The 21,924-nt window shown below is 38.0% G+C and overlaps 7 protein-coding genes and 1 long non-coding RNA gene across 14 annotated transcripts in view; 2 read left to right on the forward strand and 6 right to left on the reverse strand.

Moving 5' to 3' along the window:
- LOC149658613 (uncharacterized) overlaps nucleotides 1-21,924 on the reverse strand; it is a 123,535-nt gene that overhangs the window by 66,121 nt on the left and 35,490 nt on the right. The gene's annotated exons all lie outside the window — the stretch shown is intronic.
- Nucleotides 1-21,924, forward strand: part of LOC149658615 (uncharacterized) — a 75,017-nt gene that overhangs the window by 34,102 nt on the left and 18,991 nt on the right. For both annotated transcript variants that reach the window (XR_016369856.1, XR_016369857.1), the window contains exon 3: nucleotides 5,195-5,275. The gene's annotated coding sequence lies outside the window, so the exon portion shown is untranslated. The remainder of the gene's footprint in view (nucleotides 1-5,194; nucleotides 5,276-21,924) is intronic.
- Nucleotides 5,549-11,772, reverse strand: LOC149658616 (uncharacterized). The gene is made up of 4 exons (XM_089844248.1): nucleotides 10,654-11,772; nucleotides 10,344-10,587; nucleotides 8,849-10,274; nucleotides 5,549-8,778 (listed from the first exon to the last, which is right to left on the reverse strand). The coding sequence occupies exons 2-3, from the start codon at nucleotides 10,481-10,483 to the stop codon at nucleotides 10,082-10,084; spliced, it is 333 nt and encodes a 110-aa protein (XP_089700374.1). The 5' UTR covers nucleotides 10,484-10,587; nucleotides 10,654-11,772; the 3' UTR covers nucleotides 5,549-8,778; nucleotides 8,849-10,081.
- Nucleotides 14,164-17,382, reverse strand: LOC149658617 (acetyl-CoA acetyltransferase B, mitochondrial-like). Its single transcript, XM_089844233.1, has 4 exons — nucleotides 17,242-17,382; nucleotides 15,495-15,745; nucleotides 15,185-15,436; nucleotides 14,164-15,114 (listed from the first exon to the last, which is right to left on the reverse strand). Exons 2-4 carry the CDS (start codon nucleotides 15,705-15,707, stop codon nucleotides 14,392-14,394), a joined length of 1,188 nt encoding a protein of 395 aa, XP_089700359.1. The 5' UTR covers nucleotides 15,708-15,745; nucleotides 17,242-17,382; the 3' UTR covers nucleotides 14,164-14,391.
- Nucleotides 15,803-17,382, reverse strand: Acat1 (Acetyl-CoA acetyltransferase 1). Its single transcript, XM_089844232.1, has 2 exons — nucleotides 17,242-17,382; nucleotides 15,803-17,180 (listed from the first exon to the last, which is right to left on the reverse strand). The coding sequence occupies exon 2, from the start codon at nucleotides 17,110-17,112 to the stop codon at nucleotides 15,919-15,921; it is 1,194 nt and encodes a 397-aa protein (XP_089700358.1). The 5' UTR covers nucleotides 17,113-17,180; nucleotides 17,242-17,382; the 3' UTR covers nucleotides 15,803-15,918.
- Nucleotides 17,684-19,513, forward strand: Rai1 (Rat1 Interacting Protein 1). Its single transcript, XM_089844234.1, has 5 exons — nucleotides 17,684-18,404; nucleotides 18,466-18,700; nucleotides 18,770-18,905; nucleotides 18,991-19,076; nucleotides 19,145-19,513. The coding sequence occupies exons 1-5, from the start codon at nucleotides 17,801-17,803 to the stop codon at nucleotides 19,251-19,253; spliced, it is 1,170 nt and encodes a 389-aa protein (XP_089700360.1). The 5' UTR covers nucleotides 17,684-17,800; the 3' UTR covers nucleotides 19,254-19,513.
- Nucleotides 19,714-21,723, reverse strand: Pdrg1 (Pdrg1 prefoldin-like subunit). Its single transcript, XM_089844205.1, has 4 exons — nucleotides 21,565-21,723; nucleotides 20,212-20,357; nucleotides 20,037-20,146; nucleotides 19,714-19,951 (listed from the first exon to the last, which is right to left on the reverse strand). The coding sequence occupies exons 2-4, from the start codon at nucleotides 20,340-20,342 to the stop codon at nucleotides 19,788-19,790; spliced, it is 405 nt and encodes a 134-aa protein (XP_089700331.1). The 5' UTR covers nucleotides 20,343-20,357; nucleotides 21,565-21,723; the 3' UTR covers nucleotides 19,714-19,787.
- Nucleotides 20,384-21,566, reverse strand: LOC149658621 (G patch domain and ankyrin repeat-containing protein 1 homolog). Its single transcript, XM_089844204.1, has one exon. The coding sequence runs from the start codon at nucleotides 21,514-21,516 to the stop codon at nucleotides 20,437-20,439; it is 1,080 nt and encodes a 359-aa protein (XP_089700330.1). The 5' UTR covers nucleotides 21,517-21,566; the 3' UTR covers nucleotides 20,384-20,436.

A 21,924-nucleotide genomic window follows, 5' to 3' on the forward strand; every position in this document is an offset into this window, starting at 1 on the left:
TATAGATTTGCTTGAATCAACTGATCTGTAGTTTTCATTCTTTCAAATCTTACCGTTACGTCATTTTTCATAATGGAACGCCGTTTCACTTTCCCTTTAGAGAAGAACCCTAAGATATGTCCAAAAGTCAAGCTAGCGTGTTTTTCGTGTTTAAGAAACGGCCCATGTCCAGGCGTATAAAAACAGATTCGAGATCGCATCATCTCTCGCGGTGAGCCTTCTTGGGTAATATGCCTGCCTTTCTGCCTTTTCGAAATGTGTATCTACGTACACAGCACTGACTCCAACCTAGAACTCCAAACCAACTACTCCTATTACAACTTTCTCATTTTTTTCAACGTCTTTCTTGAGTTTCTTGAAGGGGAACCAGCGAAATTCGCTTTTGGATCATATGACGACTAGTCACTTGGCCCTTGGGGACCCAACCCAACCCAAGATGCTCGCCGCAGCCTAGCTAACTCGTGAATTTATGTGTGGGCGGGCTGGTCGCTGGTTCTTCTTTGGTAAGGTCCCTTGAAACTTGAACGAGAACGAAATGGTCCTAAACCGTCCCCGTGTTTACTATCTGAGCAAAGATGTAAATGTAGAAATACTAGAATTACTTTTTTTGTGTTTGGCATCTGGAAAGTATCCCCCTGTTTTTTATTACGTCGGATTTTTTTTTTAGCCAACAGATTTTTATTCCGATCTCCAGAATGTTTTTTTTAAAGGTTGCTTCACTTTTTGATGTATTGGTATTACCAAGGAACGATTCACCTTACTAAGAATACGTAGACGTATCTTTAATACGCGCAATCTCCTAGCTTTAATTGGGATCTTTGGCGTCGATGAAACCGTTCAATTTCTGTAATTTCTCGTGTCAAAACTTTGGTTGTCACTTTGGTTCTTTCCTCCCAACTTTTATTATATCCTGCACGGGAGGGCCTCTTATCTAACTAGCAGTCCGAATCAAAAATTAACAAATGGTAGTGTTGGTTGTTGCCAACACGGATACGAAAATTGCATAAATTAATAACTATTAAATGACAAATACAATCGACTATAGAGAAACAGTGAAAAAGAAAAAAAAAAGAATATTAACAACTCTTAATCCAGGTGTTTATTTTGGCCTAGATGTTTTTGCACCTAGAACGAGGAAACAACGTTTAATATAAAAGCAAAAAACCGCCGTCAGATGTTTAGACCAGAAATATTAATAATTCATAGACTTATCGATTGAGAAATAATAGATGAAGACATGAATTTTGACTCCCGTTTCCTATTGAATAGATGGCTTTATTCTAAAAATACGTAGGTTACAACCAAGATATTTCGACATAATCATGTTCCTCCAGCTTAATTTTATCTACCGTGTATCTTTCATCTCTCTGAAAAACGTCTCGTGATACAACACAAGCGGTATTCCTATAATATTCAGGATGAAAACAAACTAAAACGCGGGAAAACTTATTTTCCCGCCAAAACTATATCCACGTGGTTCCGGCTCTCGCGTTGGGAGGGGGATTAATAAACAATGTGGGAAAAAGAGGGAATGATATAGGATCGTAATAATAAATTTAATAGAGAGAGAGGGGGATAGTAAAAAGCGCGGGAAAGCTTTGGCACGCGGGTGTGTCCGATACGTCCTGAAAAAGGCGGGAAATTTCATATATACATGGAAGAGTTAAAAGAGTACAACGCAACCGATACTTTTTGCTGCTTTAAACCACGCTTTTAGGGATGACGAGAGGGCAGATGTGATATAGTAGAGTGCACGGCGTGATCTTTTGGCGTCTAAAATTCATCCGTAGGACTGCAGCGTCCACAGCTGTTCATCTTATATCCAGTCCATTCCATTCCAAAAAGCGCGCGAAACATTTTACTTTGGAATTGAGTGGCGACTAAATTTTAATATAAAAAATTGTTTTTGATTCGTCACTGCGTGATTTAAATTTCAAAACAACTTTGACATAGGCATGCATGGCAATGAAATTCTCGGGTTTCTAATGGGAAAGAATTCACTGTTAAGTCTCCACGTTATTTTTTGCGCCGTGTTATTGTCAAAGAGTTTTATGAAGAGACTGTCAGCTGCAAGTGTGAAATATATATGACTCATATCTAGATTTATTTCAATGTCGTAATTAATTACGTCAGAAATGAATATTCTGGAAATTATCAAATCTCAATTTAGGCCATGTTAATGTTGTTTCGTATGTTCTTCCTAAAAATTCAATTAAATACTCGTAAAATTTATCAGATATCTGACTAATCTATCTATTCGGGAGTCGTTTGAACCCTAGCCCGGTCCCTTGTTAGGCCTAAATTAGTATCTGTGTAAAAGTCGGTTATTATTGAAGAATTCCCCAATATACCGTCCCAAATTGAGTTAGTCACGGTAACAGCTGAATGCTACACGATATATAGACAATTGGATGTTCATTTCTATTTCGAGGGCCTCCCTTTAACGATGACCAATCAACGTGAAACAATGACCGTTTGATGACGTCACGCTTATGAAGAAGCTGACAGAGAACCATTTATTTCGAAACCGCGGGAAGTGTATCTGCAATACCAGAAGTTGATTGTAACTGAAGTAAATACTTGAAATTCAGGGCTTTATAGCTGTGTTATTTAAATTTCCTATCTCGGGTTTGAAACTGAATGATCACTGAATCGAATTACAAGCTTTTCAGTCTGCGTATTACCAGAAGTGAGATGAGACCAGAAGTACTGAGCTAACCAAATTCTTCACTCGGCGAAAGTGAATATTCTTGATAACACACGAACGGTTGGCCCTCTAGTGGCGGTTTCTGAATTTTCCATCCAAAACGTGAGACGCTCGCGGTGGTAGACGGCCGAACTAGATTCCAGCACCCGCGTCCGTGTTTCGCGGCTTTAGGTTGAGGGGAAGTGGGTAGGAAATGTTTTTGGAACTCGACCAATTTTTTTCTCAGTAGTGTAGGCAAGGAAGATGGAGATAGGGAAGTTTCGTGTAACGCTATAACTAAGGTCGCCCAAAAATCCCGTTTTCGGCGTGGATGTGCATGTGCGCATGCGCCGCACTTTTCTCGCGCATCGTGCTGAGGATAGGCGGCACTACCGGGTTCCTGCGCAGTTCAAACTAACGCCGAATATAAGTCATGTGACCTGCTACATTTCGTGAAGAGAGATTCCTATACTGACCAAACTTCCCTATCTCCATGTTCCTTGGTGTAGGCGCGTGGGAAGCGGCATAAAATCCTCAGATTTGTTCACTAGTGCCAGGATCTACTATCAATGCTAGAGCCCTTCACTTCTAGTCTCATCTCACTTCTGGTATTACCAAATAAATTTTGAACAAAACAATTGTACTTCAACTTCGAGTTAGTTATATACTTCTGATAAAATATAATAGACGATATGGAAAAACCCAGTGACAAGTAAGCCTGTCTAACGTTGAATTACGTCTCCAATATTTTCAGTTAACTAACGCTACGTGTTCTACTTTCTACAATGCTTACGAGTTACTTTGACGCTGGACTATTTTAGTTCACAGTGAATAAACCGAGGGGAATCGTTTATGATTGATAGTGGGATTGAACAGAAAGATAATGGTACCGTTTGAAGGGGGGGGGGACACTCTGATTCATCCCACCCGTGTTACTTGAAGCGTGAACGACAAAGCTATCGTTTTGATCCCCAGTTATCTATTGAATTACGCTTGAATTCCTTGTCTTTCCGTATAAATAATTTGGGTTTAATTACGGTTCTAAATGAATAAAAATATCCCATTGTATCAGCGATTCTTATTCCTCAATTACTAGTGCAATTAAAAGGGAACCCCTAAAGGATAATAAGGTTTTTAATATAAAAATGATAAAAGAAAATAAAAATTGCTTTTGTTAATTTGTAATTAATTATTATTAACTAGGATATGATACCCTACATTTAAAGGGATGGTAAAATGAAATGATAGAAAATCTATATGTTTAAAGTGAAAAATATACGCGATAAGAAAAACATCTCATTTACATTGGATTAAGATGTCACTCAAAAGCAAGAGGATTACGACTGTGTAATCAAAGACATTAACCCATGAGATTATAAGGGGGGCAAAAATAGGGGGAAGAATCGATAAATAAAAACCGAAACATCGCGGTGACATATCGAATGATGCGAACGTAAAAAGTACTCTGAAAAGTATGCTTTGGGTTATACAATATATCATGAAACGGCCTCCCGACATTCTGAAATTTCAGATAACAAAAATATCATATACCTATGTATGTATTTTTATACGGATAATCCATCAGAATGGAGAGAAGACAACTTATGAATAATTGTGGTTCGTTGAACTAGAAAACCTATAAACTAACAATGACCGATAGTAACAGTAAAAACCTCTTCTCCGCCCTCGCCTCAACAAGATTCAATTGATGCTTGCTAGGCCTAGGTGCATTTGTTAAAGTTGCCATAAGCCTATCTAGATATACTAATCTTTTATTCGTTAAATTTCCCTGTGGAACATTTAATTATCAGGCTAGCTGTACTTTCCCACATTTATATTTGTCTTTGGTGATACCTTTATGAATTCATGCTAAACCTGGGGGTATCATTGTGACATGGCATAGACCATTCCAGAAGAGAAATTATAATTCTGTGAATGAAAAGTTTGATATGGTAATAGACCGTATTAAATTTCGATTTCTGTTGAAAGTCGCCAATGTTCCTTGGAATATTGACGTCATTGCGGTATCAAATTGAAGTTTGATTAATGTTAATTACCGTTTAACCTATAGGCCCGTAATTCGCGACAAAATATTAAAATAGAATTTTCGAGTTAGTTAATTCCAGTAAAAAAAAAAACTGGATTTATATTTTAAACGCACCCTGTAATTAACGTCTATAATCGTTTTTTACCGTACCTTTAGAACTCGCGTATATTTCTTTGAAAGAAAAAACGAAGATAATGACAGAAGTAGGCTAATCCGAAGATATTAGATATTGTAATACCGCGATAAGTGAACAATAGATCATTAATTTATGGTAATATTTACTAAAATTCCGTATCTTGAACAAACACTGTATACGCACTAAAATTTAGGTTACCGTTGCCTATTTCACTTTGACAAATTGAAATTATAAAATATGATAATTTTTACGTTTAATTTACTTCGTATCAAATTCATTTCGGAAAGACTAATAACTATGTTATTTTTTCTTTTTTCTTATGTAGGTAAGAATTTTCCAAGGTAACGTTTTTCGACTGGTAGACTACTGACTGTTAGTGGTGGATTCGAGTGCACCGTCACTAAATGTAAGTGGCAAAATTTCCATTATTCATAAGGCGTGATTTAGGGGTGTGCTTAGGTCAAGGTAATTTGCGCCTGAGATACAGCGAGAGCTTTTAAGTATTGTTTCTAATTAAAAGTGTTAATTTAGGTGCTAAATTATAAGATAAAGTATGTAGGTACTGTCATGTTTCGTTGATGGAAGTAAGCTCAAAGAAAAAAGGATATATTGAAGAGAAGTATATATCTGACTATATAGAATCCACTGTACTTTGGTTCTTCCACCCTTTTTGGAAATTAACACCCTGTATTTTCCTTAAACAATTTATTATCTTTCTTCCGCCAACTGCCCGCTAATAAATAGGACCAGAATTTTAAATTTCTCGGAATTCCCAATTTTTAAATTAATCTTCGAAGATGTTTTTAAATTTTAACTTAACTATATAATCTTGTTGATCTTCGATTTGGAAAAATAATATAGTCTTAAATGATTCAGTCTGTAGTACCTGACGTGAATTTTAAGAAAGTTTCCACTTTAATCTCTCTCTCTCTCGTTTAAAAAAATAGCTTTCGGTATAGGTACGTAAATTCGTTAGCTTATGGCCAAGGTTAGTAATTACGTATAGCATTTTATGGAAATCATTTCCTAGTAAATGCAGAGGTAACTGCCGGAATTTTCTTTACATTTGGGTACTTTTTTTAATTCATTATAAATTGTAATCTATCAGAAGGGAATTAACTCGATGCTATCATTTCTTTTTTACTATGCGATCTACTGGGTGTTTTAAGAGGGGATACCTAGTAGGGGGATGACACTGAGGTAAGAGATAGAAGGGTATGACGTTTGCATTTGTAGTACTGAGTACACTACTCTATGGGCAGTACTGGCAGTACCCATCTTTTAGCAATTTCTTATTTTAATGGTTAACTTTGAGGTAATTTACTTCTGAATCCAAATCTATGGATATTATATTATTTGGGGGCTCGGCTATTTTGTGAAGGCCGTTTTTAACAAGGTTCTTCTCGATGCCTTCAAGACGACGACGTCTGTAGCTCTTAGCTCCGCGAAGCTGTCTCAAAGTCTATAATACACGAATTTAAAATGATTTTCAAGGTTTCTTCTTAATGGGAATTATTTTTTGAATAAGTTCTCGCGAACTAAAGTTATTCAATTTATTAAGAACCCTTAACAACAATCAGATACGTCGACGAATCACTTTTATCAGGTTTTATCAAAGAGGAGGGTTTGGTTTTATACGGGCAGCTCCCCTGTAAAGTGAAAATAAAATTTTTTTCCGCCAAAATTGTTTAACGGAATCTTTTCGCGCCAAAACTTAAAAACGCTAACCACGTGTACTTAGAATAAACCCTAAAGGTACCCCTTTTCAATTTCCCGCCATTTCCCGTGAGATTTTGCTAATGGAATATTTAGTATAGGGTTAAATTAATGATATATTATTAAATATCAGTTATACCGTGTACAGGAAGTGTATTTGTCACGAGTTCAATTTCGGGCCCCCATGTAGAAATCGGAAAAGTGGGTTCCCAAATCCGTTGAATCCGCGCAACCAATCCTAGTTTATTCATCCTTGTTAAAAATTAATTAGGGTTAAAAAGCCCGCCAAAAAAAGAGAGTGGCATAATAGCGTGCTCATGGTCGTGGAAGCGTGCCGAATTGGCGGTTTTTTCTTTACCCCTTCGTGTTGGGTAACTCGCCGGGTTAATCAAGGGGACATTTAATGTTTCAATGTTTTTGTGTGGATAGAAAAAAAGAAAATATTATATGAACTGCTATTTAACTCCCTGGTTTAAAAAAATCCCGGAAGGGTGAGCTGGCAGGTGTGCCCCCTTTTATTAATGGGGTAAGATCTCTGGGAGCCCTTTAGGTGCCCCTAAACCACCCGCTAAATGCCGGATATATTGTATTTCCTATGTTATATATTTTTAATGATGGTTCAACGACCCCTTTTTACTAATATTTTTGTTTTATTTGATACAGAGTTTTGTTGTGATTTAGTGTATTTTTATTTTCGTATTTAGGATATATAATAGTAGGAGTGATGAGTTTGAAAAAAATGAAAAACATCAGATATGAATTGAACTTTTATATTTATATTTATATTTTTTAAAGGGAAGATGATTGTTAGAATCGTCGGGAATCGTTCAATTCTTATAGTTAGTTGTTAAGCCTAATTTGAAATTGAAAACTCCAAAAACATGAAGATACAACGTCTGTCAAGACGATCCAATTGCAATTCTTAAATTAGGCTTAACATTTTTTACACCGGACTGATAATAATTAGGCTTAGCAATAGTTTTTACAACGGACTGTTATTTATTAGGCCAGAAGTGAGATGAGACTAGAAATACTGAGCTAACCAAATTCTTCACTCGGTGAAAGTGAATATTCTTGATAACACACCCAACGGTTGGCCCTCTAGTGGCGGTTTCAGAATTTCCCCTCCAAAACGTGAGACGCTCGCGGTGATAGACGGCCGAACTAGATTCAAGCACCCGCGTCCGTGTTTCGCCGCTTTAGGTTGAGGGGAAGGGGGTAGGAAATTTTTTTGGAACTCGACCAATTTTTTTCTCTCTAGCGTAGGCGCGATTGAAGCGGCATAAAATCCTCAAATTTGTTCACTAATGCCAGGATCTACTACCAATGCTAGAGCCCTTCACTTCTAGTCTCATCTCACTTCTGATTAGGCTTAGAAATCTGATTAGGCTTAGAAATCTTCTTTACAAAGAACTATTATTCGTTTCAGTATAAGGGAACGTCATTCATCCTTTGATATATTTGCATTTATTTGAAACATTTAATAAATGGGCAGGATCATGGTAGGGCTTGTTTTTTTCCTTTTATATCGGTATCTACTATAGGGTAATTAAATCCCCCTTCGATATTTTATCGGAATTGTAATTCTTCCGCTATATAAAAGCTATAGGATCTGTCTAATTCCCAGTCTACCGAGATAAATAACATCAAAATCGTTTTTATCTTATTTTTTGACCTCAAAAGCATAATGCCAATTTCTCAGGTTTCGTTATTAATATATATACGTGTGTTTTCTAAGTTTAATAAACTGATATCTTATTTTTTTTTTCCCGGGGCCTTTTTATCAGTCTGCTTATAAATATAGAGATAATTTTTTAGGGGTGCGTACAATATGCCTTAGTACACAGCCTTAGTACTTAGCGGCAATAATGGGTGGCTATTGAACCTGTTAGGTCACTAACTTCGGATAAGATGAGCTTTTTTTTGCAATTTAAAATATATTTTAGAAATAAAGTTCAAATGATATGGTGATTGTTTGCTGAATTGGTTTAAGAAGTACGGAGATTATGAATTAGAAATAGAGGGAGATTAGAGGTGACACTTGGAATTATTATCTTTGATGAAACTTATCAGTGTGCTGGTCAGTTATTGTCCAATCAATTTAGGATATGCCGTGAAATATCATTCTATGTTTGAACGTTTTCTCTGGTTTCCTTGAACTTTCCCACTAAACGTCCAAGTCCCGCTTACTCTCTGTAAAATTCTCCATCATAAAATAGACCAAAAATAGGCCAATCTATTCTCTCTATAACACTATACTTACGAACAAAACAACAAGCTGAACTGGTTCTAAACATCTAACCCTAACATTAGGTTTAGCAAGGACCAGAAAAAAAAAACATTTCCCAAGATGTTGATGCAGTTCCTGCATGGTGTTAGGCGGGGAGATCCTTGAAATGCAAAAATTCTTGTTTTGATTTTCGGTTTTTTGAGAAATGGGCTCGCTATAATTTGACAACGCATCTTTTTATTGGGCCTTTATTGCCGCCTTATTTTGGAGGGAGATCCCCCGAGCTTGTAGTGTTGTTATGTCCCTGTTTCTCCCATAAAAAAATTCTGCCCGGGATTCTTTAGTAATTCCCCCAGAGAGTCCCTGAGCTGCACCACGCCAGTTTGAAGATCCAGACGGGAATTTCAACACGTATATGGTAGGTACCCTGTCCCCGGGGGTTAGAGTGGGTTTCGGGGGTATGTTTTTGGGGTTGTCTCGAAAAACGGGATCGGGCCAAGAGCGGGGAGTCATTTGATCTCGGTGGGAAAACTTTGAAGATTGGCCCAAGTACTGAAGTCCTGAAAAAAAAGTAGTCTTAACACTAATGTTGTGAGCAAGCTAGTTCCGCGTAGATTCCCTTCGCCCCGACCTTTCCGTGCGTCATCTAGTTCAACCTCCTTCGCGTTCAACGTCATTTCATCCCCTTCCTAAGCCTAAATGTGCACGTGCAATGACGCGCTTTCTTTAATATTACGAAATAGTTGGAGCATTTTATACGAACGTTGTGAGCTTTAAATCTCGAGAACAGGGGGTATATACTCGGTAGATGAAGTCACCTAACAGCACTATTAAACGCTGAGAAGGCTGTTTAATTCTCACTACCTAGACTCTAGTGACGTTGACACCAGTGCCTGTTGCTCCAGGCTCCTGTTCGTTCAACTTCGTTGCCAGTGTAATTAAGTTAGTTGGTTTCTTATGGGCTTATTTACTACTTAGGGGTTCTAAGGCGATTCAATGTTGCGATACATTCTGAATTAATCGATCACTGGATCTAGAGTTTAAGCCCCTTCAGGAATGTTCCAACACTAACACGTGGGTTCTAGGACCTAACTGTAAATTCATCCTTTTACTCTCCCTTTAAAAAAATAAAAAATATTTTCCTACTGAAATTTAATCTTCCTCTTGATTGAAATTAGAACCATATACGAGGATTATATTAAATCTTCTAATAATCTTTTAGCCCAAGCCCGCAATGGGTTCAAAGTTCGAGGATGAAGTCTCGAGTCACTCCTCTTCGGAACGTTCTTCTTTTTTACGTATTTTTGAGGGGGTGTCAAATCCATCCGGATATTTATCTTTTATTTTTGAGTCTCTCTTCTCTCCTAGGCATACGCCGCTACGCGTCTTCTTAGGTCCGGAGTTCCGAAAGAAAGGCGAAATTCTTAGCATTTTATGGTTAGAGAACTTTGGGGAGTTCCTGAAACGGTTTTTGTTTAATAATTAAGATGGTTTATTTCTTAACGGCGTGTTACCGCATTCCACGCACCAGTAGCGAGCGTGTAGTGTCTTTAGAAAAATGGAATTTCCCTCCTCTTTACACGCTTTCTTTGCATAACTCCTAATCTTCGACCCCCGCCCAAATATGCGCCAGTTGCACGAACCACCATCTGTTCTGCATTTTTCCATTTTTTTTACTCCCAAGTCGCTTTCCCTGCCCCTTGCGAAATGGAATCACCACCGTCAGTAAAAAAAGAAACCGTTGCACCATCAGTATAGCACGTACTATCAAACTGTTTTATGAAATATGGCAGCAGAGTGTTAGCGTCTTTCCTCAATCATGAAGGCTTATTACCAACCTTAATGTTTTCCTCGACGCCGTATTTTGCATATTGAATTTAAAGATATTTAGTTGACCTTAATAGACCTATATTTATATTTATATATTTACTGGCTGTGATGATTGCCGTAACCATTACGATGCTAAAACTGCGGGTGTTATTTAGGAGGGACGTTGATATTCTTAAGTACTAGGTGCTAACAAAGAAAACGTATATACTTGTGGTCAAAAACCTTTTAGAAAAGGCTCTGAAAACTTCTCATTTATGCCTAAATTATGGAATTGGAGACGTAAGCCTTTGAAAGCAACCAGGACATTCGAAATTGATGCGGCAAAAATAACAGGACTGTAATATGCCTAATAAATATTAAAGAAAAAGATTTAACGACTACGTTAGGCCTAAGGTTTTTTTTTATTGTCACCGAAAAGCAAAGCGAGAAAGGATTTAAAAAATAAATAAGAAAACTTAACGTAGCGTAAAGCCTGTCTCAAATGTTATTTTTTTTTAACCGGATCATAATTCAAAAAAAAAAAAAGCCCGCCATCCCACATTTTCATCTTAGACAAATAATATTTCATAGAGACGAACTAAAGTTGCTTTAAGAACAGAGATACTAAAGAGTCATTACGCGAGTTCACGGGCCATGACCCTACCGGATATTTTTTGGTTTATGCAAACCTCAAGAAGAAAAATATTTTTATTGCACCTAGATGCAATTGAAATTTTTATCGTTTCTTCAGGGGTAGGAGTGCATGCACCATATAGCGAATCTAAACATAGAAACTCAGTCTTTTGAGGGTTTTGCAGAACTAAAGATATTGATTTCGAAAACAGAAATCTCTCGAATATATATATAGCAAGATAAGTTGACTCGTAAACAGCCTCTCTAGAATCGAATGTTTCAGTCGAACCAATCGTAGCTCGTTTTGATAATAAATTTCTATACACAATATCGTAATCTGTCTCTTACAGTCTCGCCGAAAATTAGTCGAGTCTAATGTTGATGATAACGTAAGCTTCTAGAGTATATAGGGGACTCTCGAGTATTCGACAAAATCCTTAACAAATTCGATGCATTTTAAACCCCTCCGTAACTGAAGGTTTTTCTCATACTTATTTGATAGTTTCTGGCCAACTGAATACAGATGGTATCAGAATTTCTATAGGGAAAAGGAGTTTTTCTAGGGTTGTGAGTCGGAAAATTTTCCGCGGAAAATTTTCCGCTCGGAAAATTTTCCGGAAAATGACCGAGCTATATTTTTCCGGAAAATTTTCCGTATTTTTCCGCTACCGGTTTTTCAATTAAAAAGTTAAAACTTTAAAATTTTTCAATTGCTTTTCTTTTCAAAACATTCATTATTTGGTTTTAGGTGAATTCGGAGGGGTAAAAAATTGTCCAAGGGCACAGAGTCTAGTGACCCCTATTCTCTGTAGCAAAAGAAAAGCTCACTCATTGGCTATCGTTTGCATGCATAGGGTTACTGTTTGCTCTTATGACGGTATAAGGCGTTAGAGAGTCGAGACCTAACCGTTAAGAGACCCAAGTGAAACTAAAATTATCAGGCATAAAGGATAGTGATCGTCTGCGTCATTGTAAGGGAAACAAGGTGTTATGTTGTTAATGTTATTAAGTTTGTTAACCCTGTTTAAAGTCACAAATTATGGGAAAATCAACCACTAATATTTGGTATTACTTTAAAAAATCTACTAAAGATGGCAAAATAACTGGAGAATGTTTTAAATCTTTAAAAGTTAGATAAATTGACTCAAAGCTCACATAATTGCTAGTTTTATATTTTTCCGATTAGCGGAAAATTTTCCGCGAAGAGGAAAATTTTCCGGAAAACTTTCCGGAAAATTTTCCGCGTTTTATTTTTCCGGAAAATTTACAACCCTAAGTTTTTCTATCCGAATTGATAGATAATTAAGTTAAATCGGTATTCGAACAATATTTGTGTATATTTAACTGATTTAGCCCCATACTGTTCTCTCGGATTTAACTTGCAATTCTTTAACAGCTTGAAAAATTAACGGATAAAACGATCCAATGTCCTTACGCGCTCATGGGGCAGAGCTTGCGTGATTCTGTCTTTGGCAAGACTATTTTGTTGTGTAGAAAAGCTGTAAGCACTCTCGGGTTAACAATGGTCCCAAGACTCTACGATATCTTGCAGTTGCCAACTTGTTATTATTCTTACTTGGAGTGTTTATTGAGATTAGACACTTCCTTCTTATTCGACATCACTCGGGTGTTTTATATTTATCGTTTATATTACTTCTCGAGTTAAGATGAACCGTCCCAGGGTTGATTTGACGTGACTGTGAGACTCTCCCATGTCCCATCCATAATCCCGCTTCCCCCGCACCCACATATTGACGTTGCAAGAAAGAAAATGGTTTTGGTTTCCTTAATATAAATTATCACTAACTGTTGATTAGATAGCGGTATTTCTTTCTCTATATTTATATTAACTAAATCAACCTTTAATTTTACTGGCCTTTACTTTGAGTGTATTCAATTATCATACGAATATATAATTTACTGTCACGGGGCTAGAATAGTTCTGATCCGAGTTGGGAGAAAAGAGGTAATATGGGCGACCTAGCTGCTGCAATGAGTCTCCCAGCCCCTACCCTTCAGTAGGCGATTGTTAAGTGCCGCCGCCTAGCGCCATTATATTTGTATGAGAACTAGTTGCTAATTTAATTAAGGGGGTCATAGCTAAAACACTTCAAACATAACTTGTGAACAGTGTTCTTAGAACAAAATGTCATAGAACCAAACTTTGTGGACAATAGAACCCGTAGGTCTCACCACCCTTTAAGGGACAATCTGTATATTCCATCGGATATTATAATTTATTCAATTCCGTCCTGTTGATAATATATTTTAGATTTCCTGGATAGGCGTGGATTTATTTTAGAAGGTTGTCTATACTGACGTCAAAAATCGTATATTGTATCGAATTATTGTTATTTGAAGTCGAATCTATTTTCTAACTTGGAGGTCGACTAACTTTATTACGGATTATCAGTAGTTCACGGTTTCAACCCCCTCACCGTACTCCTTGAAAATAATTTATTTTTCGAGCTTTCGAACAAAGGGAATGGGATGATATTTACCGAGTTAATATATACGGGAAACTAAACTTCAAGGTTCTTTAAATATTGGAGTAATTAATTAAATATTGTTATATATTTGTTAATAAAGGGTGCGTGCACAAAATTAATTCGTAATTTGTTTAATTTAGCGGGCAGAATTTTAATGGAGGCGTATAGTCAACCCCCTTGCGTGTATATGACCCCTAGCCGTAACCTTACTTGAAAATTGTTGAAGCATGACCATTACCAAAAAGTGTGAGTGCGACTGGTCACCGAGAGCTGGTCGTGGAGTGATGTATATGAAACGTCATTGATTAACTTTAAGCGACGAGGGGCTAACCACCTTACCTTAAAGGGATTAATTAACCACCTTTTTGAAGCATCCTGTATATTATAAGCTTATAATTATAAAAAAGAACAACTTCGTACCGAAACAATTATTTTAATTCAAAATATAAATATTTTTCCAAAAAAACTGGCCTTTAAGCTGTTGCTAACTTCAAAATAACATATTTATCATAACAATTAACAGTTTTAGAAATTTTTATATAAATACGTGCCAATAATTCCTATAAATCTATTATACCTTTTCCCTTACCCAAGATAGCTTAGCGTGACAGGTTTTATCCTATAAATTAACATAAATTATTGTACTTATAATTTCTGAATTAGTATAGCGGAAGCCTCGCCACCTCCGTTACAAACACCGGCCATTCCGTACTGCCCTTTTTGTAAATTTAGCGCTAAATGCAAGACGATACGGGCACCGGACATACCAATAGGGTGACCGAGACTTATAGCTCCTCCGTTAACGTTAACCCTCGTGGTATCCTCGATATTAAGCAACTTCAAGTTACCCAAGGCGACTACGGCAAAGGCCTCGTTCAGCTCAAACATGGAAATATCGGCTATTTTCAACCCTGTTTTATCCAATATCTTCTGAACAGCGCCCGCTGGAGCGATGGAAAATTCGACCGGGTCAATAGCGTTGTCCGCGAAGGCGATGATCTTGGCTAAAGGTTCAACTTTGTGGGTATCAAGGCCTTTCTTTGTCATCAGGACAACAGCGGCTCCACCATCGTTAAGGGCGCTAGCGTTAGCGGCTGTTACGGTACCGCCCTCTTTTACGAAAACGGGTTTCAACAAAGGGATCTTGTCGAACTTGACTAATCCTGGTTCTTCGTCTTCCGTTACCACGGTTTCGGAATCTCCGCGTTTCTTGGGTGGGGCAGTAACTGGTACAATTTCCTTGGCCAGCAATCCCGATTTTTGGGCCGCCAATGATCTCTCGTAGCTTAGGATGGTGTATGCGTCTTGAGCTTCCCTGGTGAGTTGCATCTTCTTGGCTACAATTTCGCAGCATTCTCCCATGTGCAACTGTCCAGAGTTAAAATACGGGTTTATAGTCTTTGGCGAAGACTTGGAATTGAAAAGACTATCATCGTACTTGCTCGTAGACGTCAGTCAGTCCATCCTTTAAGATGGCATCATCGAGTTTAACACCTCCGTAGGGTGTCTGCCCTCTTTTGAGTAAATAAGGCGCGTTGGACATGCTTTCCATACCCCCAGCAACCGCCACGTCATTCTGACCGACCATTAAGCTTTGCGCGGCCAATATAATGGCCTTCATGCCTGAAGCGCACATCTTGTTGACAGTACAACAAGTCGTGGACTTGTCCAATCCGGCTCCTAGTAATGCCTAACCAACTGACTCGTTATAGCGCGTTGCTAACTTAAAACCTCGGCCTAAGACATACCTGTCTAGCTGGTGCTTGTCCTAATCCAGATTGCAAGACATTGCCCATGACAACTTCTTGAACCGCCTTTTTGGGGATACCAGCCCGTTTCACCGCCGCCTCAATGGCAATGGACCCGAGTTTGGTCGCGGGAACAGTTGACAATGACCCTTGGAAAGCACCAATGGGAGTACGGGCGCCCGATACGATATAAACATCGTTGATGGTTGCCATAATGGTTGTTGAGGTATTAAGGGTTTAGCGAAGGGTGCCTAGAAGAAAAACGTTGGCAATTGTCGGAAATGAATGAGGAAAGATTGAATTTGGAATTAATTTATATAAACAATTGAAAGTCTTTATTATACGAATATTATATCCTAATAGATAAATTATACAAAAATAATATATTGAGTAAGACACTTGAAGATTATTTTGAATGAATATTTCACATCTTCTGAATCAAGATGGCCGACGCTCCCCCACCGCCATTACAAATGCTAGCTAAACCATACTCTCCAGCATTTAACCTCGAAGCCATATGGGTAACTATACGCGCCCCTGACATACCGATGGGATGTCCTAAACTAACGGCTCCACCATTAACGTTAACCTTATTGGGGTCAATGTCCAAGTGCTTGATGTTCGCGAGAACGACGACGCTGAAGGCTTCGTTTATCTCCCACATTGATACGTCCTCTTTCTTCAACCCAGCACGCTCTAAGACTATAGGGACGGCAAATGCTGGTGCGATTGGGAAGTCAATCGGATCAGTCGCGGCATCCGCGAATGAGACTATTCTGGCCAATGGTTTCAGTTTGAGCTTCTCGGCGGTTTTGAGGTTCATCATGACGCACGCGGCCGCGCCGTCATTCAATGTGCTCGCGTTACCCGCCGTCACGGTACCACCGTCCTTTTGAAAAACGGTAGCCAATGAGGACATCTTTTCGAAGCTGACTTTCTTGTATTCTTCATCTTCATTGATTACTGTGTCTGGTTTTCCCCTCTTGCCGGCAATGGTCACTGGTACGATTTCATCCTTGAAGACGCCGTTTTTAGTTGCCTCCGCGCTGCGTTTGTAACTGTTGATAGCAAATTCGTCTTGTTCAGCTCTGGAAATGTTCATTTTCTTGGCGGTGTTCTCCGCGCAGTTTCCCATATGAAATTTGTTGTACACGTCAGTTAGACCATCGGACACGATTCCGTCGGCAAGAAGCACACCGCCGTAAGGGCTATCCCCTCGTTTCATGTAATAGGGAACGTTGGACATGCTTTCCATTCCTCCAGCTACCATGATGTTCTGTTGGCCCAAGGCCAAGTTTTGAGCGGCCAACATTATGGCCTTCATGCCGGAGGCGCAAACTTTATTGATGGTAGTGCAGGGTGTTGTCTTAGAAAGTCCGGCTCCGAGTGCGGCTTGTCTGGCGGGTGCTTGACCCGCGTGACCTTGAAGAACCTGGCCCATGTAGACTTCTTGTATATCCTCCTTTTTAACGCCCGCACGTTGGACGGCGGCTTCCACCGCTATAGACCCTAGTTGAGGGGCGCTCAAGGGGGACAATAAGCTGCGAAAGGAACCAATGGGTGTGCGCGCGAAAGATACGATGACCACATCCTGTACTGCGGCCGCTAATCTATTCATGTTAGGTAGGTATTCGGCTCGTTTAAGCCACACTATCGTTAGGAGAATGCTTTAATTTTTGCAGGGCCCTGTTATTATATCCACTGTAAGAATAATCTTTATGGCAAATTACTTTGCGTTAAGACTCACCCAAAACTTCGACTCAACACTTTAGTTGGGTTCTGTACTCGTTACAAATCAACCCCGGAATGTATTGTAATGCGCAGACAGACGGGTGTCAAGAATTTTCAAGTTCAATATCTACCCTGATTATTTAATGCCATCTCATTGACACGCCAGCAGTGCAAAAACAGGTTTTTGATAGAACCTGTAGTGACGTCTACCGAAATCTTTCCTAAACTGAAATCACGTGGTTGACCCCGCGCATTTTGAAATTCTAGTGAAGTACTAAAAACGTTATTCTAAACACACAAATTTTTTTTAAATCTTTCTTTATTTTAGTTAAATGGTATTTTTCAATATCTTTTTAAAATTAGAGTCTATCAAACCCATAAAACATCTATTTAAGAAAAGTGTCCAATTTTTACTAGTCTGGCAGCGCTGCTGTCCATTTCTAAATATCTAGCAGACGAACTACCCATAATTTGAAGGTTTGTTTTTAGTTTCGGTGGCGTATTTAGTTTAGGCCAGCCTTATGATTTAATTATTCCTTGTTTAAGTCAATTATCGAGTTTTAAACGTAATTTTGATGTCGGAAGAAGGCTCGGTACGGAAAAAACTTAAAGTCGATCGTGACAACGGTTCTAATCACGATACTCGATGCGAGCCAAAGCCAAGGCTTACCAGTGACGCGCCAAAAAACGCGTATAGTTTACAGGTAACTCTCAGAACTGATAAACCATTCCCCCGTTACGGACAACCTAAGCAAATTGGGTACTTTTGCGTCGATGGCAATCGCGAATATACCCCCGGTAAAGCTTACATGAAGTACTATTACCCTCCTCCCGATCCAAAGTCTGTTTATTACGATTTGAACATTGGCTATGCAGGGACCATTAAGAAAGAGTTTGGCCTTAATGAGCGAATAGATTTCTTGTTAAAATGGGTTATTGAGAACAAATCTTTGCTAACAAATGTAGAATTTGTAAATTACCGAGGACTATTAACCAAGGTGATGCTAACACCTTACGAGAGGCAGGATGATTGGATAATTTGCGCGACTAAATACCGGGGAGTGATTTACTTGTGTAGTTTTAATACTGAAAGGGATCATAAAAGACACGCTGAACAAACTGAGCGTGACAAACTCATGTCATCGTGGGGTTATAAATTTGAGCAGTACCTGATGTCTGGTAATGTCGTGGGCTTTTAAGGTGGTTCGAGTGTTGTATTCTGAGGTGCCATGTATTGCAGATACACCCGGGGAACCCCCTAACACCGATGTACCTGTCAATGAAAGGGAGGAATACGATTGCGTAGTTAAAACTCACATTAATCGACATTCGTTGCTATTTTCCGCTGAGATTGATGGTCTCGATGCCAACACAAAGCCAGACTATCCAGAGAAAACTGGGAATACCGATAGATATATTGAGCTAAAAACTTCGAGGGTTATAGAGTTTGACAGGCAACAGAGGAATTTTAACGTGTAGGTTTAAAATTAAGTAGAAAAATTGGGCCAAATCGTGTTTTGAGTATAGAAATCGTATACTTTAAGGTACAAACTGAAGAAATTCTGGGCCCAGTCATTTCTAATTGGAATTCCAAAAATATTTTGTGGTTTTCGTGATGACAATGGTGTAGTCTTGTCCGTTGATTTATTCCGGACCCGTGCAATTCCAAAAATGGCTCTTGTTAGTATATAGTACATTTCATTTAGAGAATTTTGTCCCCCCCATGATATTGAATCAATTTTATTTACAAAAAACCACAAAATAGGGAATGTGGTCAGCATCAGGCTGCATGAATTTTCTGGACGAATTTTTGACGTTCATAAAAAAATGTGTCACTGAAGACCATCCGAGGTAGACAGAGGAATATAAACTTGAAAGTTCGATATCTAATAATGATATTTGTTGTGCATTATTATCAGATGCGTGTACAAATTTGAGTGGAAACCCGGAGGTCCAATTGAAGGGGTTAAATTATACAACTCAACTGAATTCCAAATATTACCTGATTGGTACATTCAAAGCTTTTAAAAAAAATTGAGAAAATCAACATATATCACTAAACTAACGTAATATAAAACTGAAACTGTGTTTTTTGTTATGAAATCTGGTAACTTGGATATCTCACTTCGACAAGTGCAGAAAGTTGCTACATTTCAATAAAAAAAACCCCAGTTGGAAATCCAGTCTATGTATATTTTACCCTTCACACTTGTAAATGCTTGCCACGCTCATTATGCAACATGATCTTATTGAAAAAAAGTAAAATATATCACTTTTATAACATTATACTTAAATGTTGTCTTATTATATTTAAGGTGGAATTCATAAACGTCGGACGCAACGCAATTTAGTACAGGCAAAGGCAGGGTGTCGTGCGCAAAAGGAAGACGTTTGCGCACGACGCCCTGCCCTTGCCTGTACTAAATTGCGTTGCGTCCGACGTTTATGAATTCCACCTGTACACGTTTAATGAGTGAAAGGCGCAATATCAAAATTTAGGAACATATTTAATTACTTATATATTTTACAAAAATCATTTATTCATGAGGGAATTTCAATATTTTATAATCCAACAACTTGTTGTATGGCGGCCTTCTCATTTTGGCTTAAAGGTTTTAGATTGAATCCTTTTAATTCGGGTTTTCCTTCCATGTCTCTTAATGTGTTGACGTGGTTTTTAAGTTCATTTCGTCTAGCGGTAACTTCCTCCTCTAACAGATTTTGATCTAAATTAGGGGGGGTTTATTTTATTATTAAGTCGAGTAAAAGTAATTAAAGTAGATAATTGCGTTTCAAGGTTCCTATTGTTACCCTTTTGAATAATTTTGGTGGCTTTCTCCCTATTGAGTTTGATGAACATACTTCCAAAGCAAACCCATTCCTTTGATGATTCCCCTCTCTTTGCATTATTCGCGATACCTCTAATTAAGTTTTAACGAATTATTCTCTCAATCTTTTATTTATTTCAAGGTATCTCGGTATATACCTTAGAGCTTCCCTATTTTTATTTCTTTTTCTATCCAAATCTATCAATTCATCTTTAGTTATCAAAATTTTTTCGGCCATTTCCTCTATTTCCTGAATTTGTTGATAAACTAAACTTGGATTTTTCTCCATTTTTACTATAAAGTTCTGCAAGAAATAACGAGAGAAAGAAGTTTTAATTTTTAAATATATATTTTTTATTTTATCAAACAAGTATTTAAATATGTTAATGAAACTGTTTGCGAAAATTAATTTCTATCAGTCGTTCTCTCTGTTCTCTTTTCTTATTTTGTAATTTTTCTTCTTTCCGCGTTCTTTTGACTGATAAAGGTCTTTTGTTCGCTACCGCTGAGGAATCAAAAGGGTCAAAATGCGTAATTCGAGGCTTTTCATTAGCTTTGATACCCAAGCCGTATCTATCACGTTTGAGAATAGTTTTAACTGGAAATTTTTGACCCGATCCCGATGGTCCTAAACCCTTTTCTTGATCCCATCCTTTCTTTAACATCATTTGGAATCCTTTATTATTATCCATAACGTGATAAAATGTTTTTTCCCCTTTAAATTCCCGGTTAATTTGGTGGTAAATTGATCTTTCGTGTTTAGTTTTGGGATCTTTGAAGGTTTCTTTGCATTCTGCGCAATCAAATTCGGAATTGGTTATGACAGTAGCTGTTTTATTATATTTTGATTGTTCTTTTTCATATCTTTGTCTGAGGGTTTCGTAATTGTTTAGGAGTTGAATTATATTCGTGAGGTTCTTTAGGGTTGCCAAATCCATAGCAGTTCTTCCTTTAGCATCCTTAAAATTAGGGTTAGCTCCGTATTCTAATAACAATTGGGTGACGTTTTTTGCACCGGTACAGGCGGCGCACATAAGGCCAGTCCATCCGTAATTATCGGTACTGTTAATTGGAAAACCATTTTCCAGTTCACGTTGTACTTTAGGTACATTATTCTCTTCACAGAATTTAAGAAATTCTGATACAGAGCAAGGTTTAGCGGTTTGTGTTGAGGGTAAAGATTTAGGCAGCTGTTTAATTTTAACCCTTTTCCTTGTATTTTGTGGTTGATCTTGGATTTTGTTTATTATTGTTGTTGATGGGGACGGTTCTTGGCTGATAACTTCCTTGTAAAAATCACTGGCAGCTTTTCCATCAAGTATTTCTGTCGGTTTTACTGTATAATGCTTGTTTTGGTTTTCATTTGTATTGGGTTTATCACTAGACTTGACGAATTTCACGGGTTCGAAGCTTAATAATGGCATTGTAAATATTGCCGTAGGTTCCCCCGTACTTTCGGACATTTTCTTAACTAATATAGATTAAATATAAGGTAATTAAACCTTAATTACCTTGATAAATAATGCGAAAAGAAATCCCCTGACGTCTAATCACTTCCCGCCATTTTGGTTTTTATCCTATATAGCTGTCTGCTAACGCCAAGGCTTACGTACCCTTTGACCACCCGGACTTTTCAGAGTGCCATTTTTATGTACCCTCCTCCCCAATGCGTTACAGTTGGATACAAAACTTTCCTAGTGGCCTTATCTTTGGGACACATCATTTTGGGGCATTTAAAATGGGGGTCCGAACTAGTTTGGAAGGTAGTTTAGCCAGCTTTTCCTGGTAACATTCTTTTGGGGATTATGGTGAAAACCTGCAAAACTGATTCTTAACGGGCAGGGCCAGTAGTACCGTGCGGTACGGGAATT

The sequence above is a fragment of the Phalangium opilio genome, unplaced genomic scaffold (assembly GCF_054372755.1).
Source record: "Phalangium opilio isolate 3A_F unplaced genomic scaffold, DU_Popi_V2 ptg000075l_1, whole genome shotgun sequence".
NCBI lineage: Eukaryota > Metazoa > Arthropoda > Arachnida > Opiliones > Phalangiidae > Phalangium > Phalangium opilio.